General features: G+C 43.6%; 2 protein-coding genes across 3 annotated transcripts; one reads left to right on the top strand and one right to left on the bottom strand.

Moving 5' to 3' along the window:
- The first annotated feature begins 983 nt into the window (after nucleotides 1–983).
- LOC112277405 (putative BOI-related E3 ubiquitin-protein ligase 3) lies at nucleotides 984–3,753 on the top strand. Of its 2 annotated transcripts, none has more exons than XM_024509633.3 (4): nucleotides 984–1,282; nucleotides 1,594–1,739; nucleotides 2,258–2,661; nucleotides 2,802–3,753. In XM_024509633.3, exons 1-4 carry the CDS (start codon nucleotides 1,227–1,229, stop codon nucleotides 3,345–3,347), a joined length of 1,152 nt encoding a protein of 383 aa, XP_024365401.1. In that variant the 5' UTR covers nucleotides 984–1,226; the 3' UTR covers nucleotides 3,348–3,753. The 2 variants fall into 2 exon arrangements, with proteins under 2 accessions (XP_024365401.1, XP_024365400.1); XM_024509632.3 differs by having other exon boundaries at nucleotides 1,591–1,739.
- Nucleotides 3,754–4,716: 963 nt separating this feature from the next.
- Nucleotides 4,717–8,284, bottom strand: LOC112277404 (uncharacterized). Its single transcript, XM_024509630.3, has 8 exons — nucleotides 7,860–8,284; nucleotides 7,275–7,336; nucleotides 7,047–7,162; nucleotides 6,559–6,647; nucleotides 6,185–6,259; nucleotides 5,873–5,983; nucleotides 5,599–5,694; nucleotides 4,717–5,308 (listed from the first exon to the last, which is right to left on the bottom strand). The coding sequence occupies exons 1-8, from the start codon at nucleotides 8,259–8,261 to the stop codon at nucleotides 5,039–5,041; spliced, it is 1,221 nt and encodes a 406-aa protein (XP_024365398.1). The 5' UTR covers nucleotides 8,262–8,284; the 3' UTR covers nucleotides 4,717–5,038.
- Nucleotides 8,285–8,596: the final 312 nt, after the last annotated feature.

Raw genomic sequence — 8,596 nt, 5'->3', positions numbered from 1 at the left:
GCACGAGTTTCTATCTTAGTTAGCCAGCCACCACTACCACCGCGCAGCTAATGTTGCCTCTGATCAAGTACCACTCTTGCTGCCATCATCATCACCCAGATACTATAACCCATTTGCAGCAGCATCCCCCCTACCCTTCGCTATCTCCGCATTCATGAGACTCCCCGAGTATCTCTCCTCTCGATTCCTCTTGATTCCTTCCCGCCACCCCCCTGACACTCACTCCATCCCCTCCTTGGTGGCCTGATTGTGTCATCGTTTCGTGAATCCTTTTAGTGGGAGCTTTGGGTGTGTCGTGTATCCACTTGCTTTGCGGCACTTGTAGTTCTGAGGGTCGATCTATCCCAGTGTTGGTTATCTCGCGCTTGACTGGTTCAGTTCTCTGAAGTTTTTAGTGGAGACGTGGCTGGTGATGGTAGACCGGAGTTAGGTTCGATCAGACGCAATTATGTTCGCTGAGGTGGTGGTCTCGGGGTCGAATGCGTTGTGTTTCAAGGCGGAGGAGCCAGAGACGAGTGTGGACTTTGTTGTGGCTAGGAATTGAGACTTGGGGGTTGGTGTGTCTTGTGCTAGTGCGCGCTTGCCGTAGAGCAGAATCTCTGGAAGACGGTCTTGAGGATTTCGATGTTGTGTGTTCGCGCGCAATTTCAATAAACGCAGCAGTAGTAGCACAGCGACGGTTGGCTATTTTCTTGACTTTGACGAGTAGAGTGATCTTGGGAACTTCTGCCTTTTTCTTTTTCTTCTTCTTCTTCTTCTTCTGCTGCCGCTTCTGCTTTAGTTTCTTTGGGCCCGCTCCTTTGCGTCGCGTTGCATGCCGGAGCGCTTCTTGACTTACCATTTCCTGGAGATCTTCTTGATATTCAATCGCTATCTCATCAAAAAATTATTATTATCTACTGCTACTATCTTCACACTGCTCTTGTGTCCTTTTGTCATCCAAATTTCGATTCCTTCTCTCTTCTTTTTAGTTCTTTGCATCACCATCGCCTTCTTCCGGATCTTTCAGCTCTCTGATTTGTCCTAATATACACACCCTACCTACCCGGTTTTTCTTTTCTTTTCTCTTCTTCACGTTAATTGAACCAGTCTCAAGTTCTTTAGCCCTCAGCGTGTGCCTCCTCTTGTGAGGTTTCTGTAGCCAGTCCTTGCTCGCGCAATTCAAGGTGCTGCTCAACGTAAGGAATACTCGAGGGTTTATTCGGCATCAATCATACAGCGAAATTATGGCAGTGCAGGCGCAGTACCCGTCCAATGTGATTTTGCCCGATTACCGCAATAGGTAAGCATGGGCTTCTCGATCAAATCTTCTCAACTCTTAGGCATTTATCATTTGGAAGTGTTGTTATTATTATCATTATTCTCTTTTCGACAACGGAGTTTTCTGGTTTATCACGCTTGAACCCTTGGTATGTAGTCGGGACAAAGGCCAATAAGGATTTAAATGTGGATAACTCTCAGCGTTGTGGATTTGAAATTATGGCCTCTAGACGAAGTGAGCAGTTCGGCGTGGATCTGGTTTGTTGTCGAGTTGACGCCTCTTGTCATTACATTCTGAAGGACGTTTACTGAATGGGGATTTTGGATCAGCAGGGCCAGGCAGACATTTGCGGGCAGTAACAGGAGTTACTTTTCGCCCGTTAACCTCACTCTGACCTCTTCTCTGGACGAAGCTCGAACACAATCTCAGCCTCAGCCAATCTTGGAAATGTCCAACCCGATGCGCATGTTCAACCAATGTATGCAATCTCTCCAAATCAGTATAATTTTTCGTTCTCGTTATTGGTTCCCTCCCCGGGTCCCTTTTTTATTTGACTCTTTACTTTATTTTATTACGTCTGTTTCGTTTTTCCCATTTTTCAAATTACTTTGGTTAGTTTGCTGGTGCTCTTTTGGGGGGTCTGGCAGTATATAAGCTACTACGAATCCAATAGATACAGTATGTTTAGGACCAGCTTAAAAGTAGGTTAAACAGTGTTATAAGCAAGCACTGATTAAGATATTTGTGAATTGCGCTATGAATTTCACATGAGATGTTTCTTGTTCCTCCTGAAGGAAAGTTGGTGATCACCGACAGCCACCCTGAACAATATCATCTCAACAGTAAAATCACACGCGGTAATTTATCTTAGAACAAAAGTGAAGGATACAGCATGAAGAATGGCATGTGCTCACTATGATGATAATCATCTTATTATACGTTACAACTCATTCATCAGAACTAATCTGGTCATTTTTGTTATTTGTCTTTGAACAGTGTCTGCAGTTGCTGGCCTCAGCCATGGTGTGCAATCCGCTCCAGTGATCAACAGCAATGTAATCTACACCAAGGCTGAGAATGACTTGGGTTGTAATTTGGTGAATTCTCGTAAGCGAGCTAGGGAAGACGATGATATTCGCGTAAATTCAAGACAACAGCAGCAACAAATGCTCAACATGGAATACCACCCAAACCATGGGTCGGTATCTGTTCCGCCTTCGACAACTGGGGTTTCGACTGGTTTACGCCTGTCATTTGAGGATGATCGCCTAAACTCCACTTCCTCTGCCTCCACAAGCGGTCGAGATATCTCCACCTCTTTCATGGCTGCAGTAGGCGATGACCTCAACACACACTTGCAGCAGCAACGAGAGGAAGTCGAGCTGTTCTTTAAGCTTCAGGTACTTGTGATACCCTTTTGTCTGCAGGTTTCTTGTCAATTGGGTTAGAGTGCTCCTTGATTTGATTAATTGTCAAAGGAAATTTATTTAGTTGTAAACAATCTTCCTAAATGTGGATGAGACATTTGTGCAATGTGCAGGGTGAAAAAATTAGACAGCAACTCGAAGAGAAGAGGCAGCGATACTCTCGAGCCCTTATTGGGGCGATTGAGGAAGTTGTCTTGCGGAAATTTCATGAGAAAGACCTGGAAATTGAGAAATTGAAGCGGCAGAACCAGGAGCTTGTGAAGCATGCGGAGCAGCTGACAGTGGAGACTCATCACTGGCAGGCGAAGACCAAGGCCACAGAAGCCTTGGTGACTGCCTTAAGGGCAAACCTCCAGCAAGCGCAGGCAGCAGTAGCATTCAGCCGGGAGCATAGTAAGGAGGGATGTGGGGACAGCGAAGCAGATGATGCGGCTTCGTCTCACCATGGAGACGCCGAGGACATGCATGCACGCACCTTCAGGGAGAATCGTGAGCTTCGGGAGCAGAGGACTTGCAGGTCGTGCCGGTGCAATGATGTATCTATCCTTCTTCTGCCATGCCGGCATCTTTGTCTTTGCAAGGACTGTGAAGCTCGCTTAGATGTATGCCCTCTATGCCAGACCCTCAAGAATGCCAGTGTTCAAGTGTACATGTCATGACGAAAATCGAAGCAAACGGCTTCTTGCACTCCGGAATTTTGAGCTTCCAAATATGGAGCATCCAATCAATCACAGGATTTGAATCAATCAGGTCATTCTGGGGTGGTCATAGCTAAATGTCATTCCTGGATCAAGGCATGCCGAGTGTATTCGTGTGCATATCCATCTCATTTTGTTTCATCACAGTCGGGTGACTGTAGCAGCGCAGGTGTATGCTTCTGCACATTTTTCTATGACCACTTTCTACCCACCACGGCAGAAGCGCTAGAGACTTTCATCTCTTTTGTACATGAAGTTATTCATCATAGGAATTTTGTAAACATGACTTTTGTGTATAAGGTTTAGCACGATGGTTGGGATCTTCCCTCCATTCTAATTTTCATATCCCACAATTACTTACTGTTCATATGCTATTTCCAAGCCTATCTTAGTTTCCCTCTCAAGGGCTCCCAGATCTTTGTCTATGATATCTTGTTTGCTTGCTCAACTTTGATTTTCTCAGTGGCAGTATTGGTGGTCTTTTTCTTGGTGAACGTTAGCTATGCGTCAGATAATGCTTTAAACGGGTACATCACTTCTTGACACAGTTGTGTACCGCTGACATAGACCGAGCCATTCATGGGTTGAACAAGTCAGTACCTGTAAATGCAATGACGCAATGTAGTTTATCTTAAGAAAACAAATACAAACGTTTTAACCATGCATATGTGGTCCTCACCATTGGTGTATGCTGTTAATGGCCCCTTCTCAGGTAAAGTAGCACCAAGGGTTAGGATAGATTTTTTGTAAATTTTCTTCTCCAATTTACTGTACAGTAATAAATACATATCGACGAAATACTCGTTTAGTTGGATGTATCGATCAGATTCTCTAGCCCATTTTCGGGAAACTAACAACTAGTCCATGTGCATCAAGTAAGTACAAATGATTAGTACTTAAGGGTGGGTACTAATGAATGCGGTTAAAATAGAAATTAGACTTAGCTTCAACTAATACAATGCAGTCAGTGTGGTAGTCTATCCCCCACTATATTTAACCTTTTACATGTGAAAGCTGATTTCAAATCAGTACACGACCTCCGTTCTGTCCATTTTGTGTAATTTAAACAAAATTCGCCCACTTGTAGTTCGTGTACTTTCCGTTTACAAACCATACTCCTCTTTACGCCTTTAACTCAGCATCATTATGGCAGTATACTGCAACCTTTGCGAAATTGTTGATAATTAAAAAGTATCCTGCTTTAAGATGATGACAGCCTAGAAATTATGGCTATGCTCAGCATTGAATCTTCATATTATCCTAGAATGGAAGGGGTTCAAACGTAAAAAGAGAAAGTAATAGGCCTACGAGAAAAATGCAGGAAGAATAATTTCATAAAGAACAAATCTTCATTATTAGAAAATATTCCTGTACTACAGTTCAGTTGCGTCAGGAAAAGAAAAACTACAATAATAAAAAACTTCCCTATGAACCTGCTTGAGTGATATAGGAAACGCAGACAGCTGTTGCTGTTAACATGGCTTGACACGACTAAACCTCATCAAGAAATGGTGGCAAGTAATATCCACAACTAACGACCAAGTCAAGAGGAGACGTACACAATCGTGTGGATCAACTAGCGTAATATTTTAGCACAGTATGATCATTTACAGTAAGGTGTTGGAACTGCTTATATTGCCACTTACAAAGTCTCAATGATGTTGGAAGGATTCCCATGCCCACCATGTGAGGAGACCAATAACTGTCTCAATCGCTAGGTTCGTGGCAAACTTGCGTAGTTTCTCACCCTTGGAATTTTCTGTCCCGATTCCTCTAGATCCAACAAGGTCTTTAAAGCGTAGGTTTTCTTGGTCATGGATAAGGGCATGCACTATCCCACGCAAGTGACCTTTTCCAACAACTCCTACGACTCGCTTGCATCCATTCACAGCCTTACTTCGCTTCAACGACCACGCGAGGTACTGTGCAGTGGGACCACCCAGCATTACAGCATTAGGAACAAGGGACGACACCTTCACACTCACATGGGCTCTGCTGGACGTCTAGAAGACTGCCACATCTGAATACTTAAGATTACAATACAAGCAAGACTTCAAACTTCCAAACTTCAAGACAACTGTCTGCTACAGTTCAATCACCATATATTCTACTGCCCCGTCGATTTCAGAGGTCGAGTCATACTACGAAAGACATACTGTAGCTGGACTCCTTAATTGCCTATTCGTACAGAAGATCTCAGAACCTTGCTTACCATATCCCGCTCGTGGATCAGGGGTTGCATCAAGGATGGAAATCGACTGCTTAGCTCTCCAAACATGGCTGATAGTGCATCATCCGACTTCAGCATCTGTAGAAGAACGCAAAACTTAAAAAATGTTGATGTGGTGCATAAATAGATCGTAAGCGTGTCTACTCTTTTGGTAGCGATTCCACTTCAGACACCAAATCAACCAAGACAGATCAGGAGAAGACTCATGTTTACAAATATTTGTGTCTTTGAAGGAAGAAAGCATAAATATTGTGACCTGAAGACTTTCTTCCGAAACGTTAAGATTTTTATCGGACATGCCTTGAACCAGGGTGGCTCCAAATCGTAAACGCTCGTCCCACTTCAGTGATCTCCATGCCCTTTGCAGCTTCAAATAAAAATAACATCGGATCATACGTCAACATATATTTGAAAACACTCTAGACAGCGGGACAGCAAAATAGAATACAAAGCTAGACATCAGAGGGATCACAAAATCTCGAATACCTACAAATGACAGGAAAATGATATAATTCGATAAAAAGCTCAAGCACATTGTCCGACGACCAAGTCTCAGAACAAGGTTTACCGTGATTTCAATAGGTCGGTCTCCCAACACAATTTGTGCCCCTAAAGCTTCAGCTGCTTTCCTGGCTGCACGAAACTGCACTAGTATAATCAAGGATCAGGCACCTTCACACTACTGCCCCTCTAGATATATTGTGAGTTACAACTGTATTGTTTATAGAAAAACCTCCTTCTCGAGAAGAACAAATCACAGCGTTCAATCTGCAGACCACAACCTGATTCAAGTCTTCAAATGACTACAGGCTGTTAAGCACAACAAAGTTGTTACAGAATTTTGGGAGTGGATGTATATATTTGTTTACAAACATCGATTTCAATTGCACTTGCCCAGGTTTAGCGTACTGAGCCAATGAGAAGCTTCCGAGCGATCCTCACCTCTTCTCCCGTGGCTACTCCCGCAGAAGCTGAGAGACGTTTGGAAACACCGGCCAATAGCAAGCGAAGTGCTAGAGCAGATCGTCCACCTATACCATCCCCAAATACTTGATATCGTTAAAGCTACACTTCGCAAATTCTTTCCGCTTCTAGCTAAACTTCATAACATCTTGTAATCATACAGGAATAGCCATGATTCATGAGTGCACACATGGGCGTTAGCATAGTCCAAAGATTGTGGCACACTTTTTCAGCTCTTGATACTAGGAACTAAATTTCAAAAATCCTCTGTTAAACCACAGAATCTGCACGCCCTAGAGCTAAGGGCAACATGAGGCTCCTGGTGGAAACCAATCATTAGTCGTGTATCCATATTCTTTATTGTTTGTCTTACACTTTGAGTCTAGAGTTCACAAGTTTTTCCACATCCTTCATTAAGTCAGCCAGGTTACAGCCCAAAAATTAAACCAGAAACTTCAAAGGCTCACCAAGTTTGAGGCTGCGGCCCACTGCTGATCCAAAATTGTCACCGCTCATGGACATCAAATTTTTGGAACCTTGCTTCACGTCAGATGTTTGAGCCTCATCGTACATAATACCTGCCCTGCGCTCTCAAAAATCGGCCAGTCTCACGACTTGTATCAACACTCTTGCAGAATAGGGTCTCATGAATCGACATTGGAATATTATTGCAAGTGAAGGTAAGCCTTACATGCCTGCTTCTGCAAAGCTCGATTACAACATTTTCAGGCTGCACAGCATTGATAACTCTCGTAACCTGCAAAATGCAGAGCCCACAAAAAACTTCACACGAGAATATTGAATAGGTTATTTAAGAAAACCCTTAAATTCCATTTAACGTCGGGTTTCTTGTCCATCCCACATATAAGTTGCCCAGCATTCACTGCGTCCCGCACAACTGCTCGAGATGAACAACCACGTTAGATATGTGACTCAGCAGCCTAAATTAGAGGTTTCCGAAGTGAAAAATTAACTCCACATGAAAAATTCCAATGAAGACTTAATGAAGTATTCTTCTCGCCTGTCAAGGTGCCTAGATTTCCAGAACTGTGAAACGTAACTGCAAAGTTCACACTGAAATATAATGCTTCTTTGCCCAATTGGTTACCCTGAGTTTCAAGATAATCAATTGAGTTGGGTATCGAAACACAAATGCGTAAAAATCAGTCATTACCAAGACAAAATTCTCAGTCGATTACAAGTCTGCAGCCCTAAAACGTCATCTCCGCCAATTGCCAACCTAAAATTTGCACATTGACCTTCCATGGCCTAGTTCTTACCTGGTTGGCGGAGAGCTTGGACATGTGAGCCGTGCCCACAATATAAACCACCTCAGGCTCCACATAACCATCACTGCGACGCTCAACATAATCCGGAGGTCGCTTCACAATTACTAGTGTGCCATCCTCTACCAAGTCCATCAACTCTGGATACAGCCTTTGAACCATCTCCTGAGTCCCATCGCTCGTTTCAGCCCGAAAATCATAATCACTGGGAGGAGGTCTTACTTTCTGAGATCCATCCACTCTGGTCGAAGAATGACAACAAATTTGCGGCAGCCTCACAGGTTTTTTCCAGGAATAAGCATAATATTTCTGAATTCGGAAACCCATTACGGATGTATATGGAATTGAGGCAGAGAAGGAGAGTGAGGTGCGCCATGGCTGCGACACCGTCTCCATAACTACAACCAAAAAATAGAAGCCTCGCCCAATCGGTCGTGAGAGATGCACAGTGCATTACTTACAGAGATTGGGATGCCAAGCGGATGCGAGTTGTGTGAACGTAGTTGCTGGGATGGTTCGCAAATCCTGAAGCCTTGTTGAACTTTGTGTGACGAGAAAAAGGGCCCACAGGAATGCCTCTCATAAATGAACTGATATTTCAAAACGCGCGCCAGAAATATTATTTTTTATTTTTAGAAATAGGAATTGGTGCATCTTGCGACGGTTTCAACTCATTTTGCACGCACATGGGCATTGCGGCAACTGGGTGATTTCGGTAAAGCGCCAATATG

The sequence above is a fragment of the Physcomitrium patens genome, chromosome 25 (assembly GCF_059467195.1).
Source record: "Physcomitrium patens ecotype Gransden chromosome 25, ASM5946719v1, whole genome shotgun sequence".
Classification (NCBI taxonomy): Eukaryota; Viridiplantae; Streptophyta; class Bryopsida; order Funariales; family Funariaceae; genus Physcomitrium; species Physcomitrium patens.
The sequence above is the reverse complement of the archived record's forward strand: the minus strand, read 5'-3'. Positions and strand labels throughout refer to the sequence as shown.

Excerpts from the sequence above, each read along its gene's own strand:
- LOC112277405 (XM_024509632.3), top strand. The coding sequence starts at position 1,227 with ATGGCAGTGCAGGCGCAGTACCCGTCCAATGTGATTTTGCCCGATTAC. Across the intron at positions 1,283-1,590 it reads TTGCCCGATTACCGCAATAG|CAGGGCCAGGCAGACATTTG; the intron begins GTAAGCATGGGC and ends ATTTTGGATCAG. Across the intron at positions 2,662-2,801 it reads AGCTGTTCTTTAAGCTTCAG|GGTGAAAAAATTAGACAGCA; the intron begins GTACTTGTGATA and ends TGCAATGTGCAG.
- LOC112277404 (XM_024509630.3), bottom strand. The coding sequence starts at position 8,261 with ATGGAGACGGTGTCGCAGCCATGGCGCACCTCACTCTCCTTCTCTGCC. Across the intron at positions 7,163-7,274 it reads ATCGAGCTTTGCAGAAGCAG|GGCAGGTATTATGTACGATG; the intron begins GCATGTAAGGCT and ends TTGAGAGCGCAG. Across the intron at positions 5,309-5,598 it reads TGATCCACGAGCGGGATATG|TACCTCGCGTGGTCGTTGAA; the intron begins GTAAGCAAGGTT and ends CCCACTGCACAG.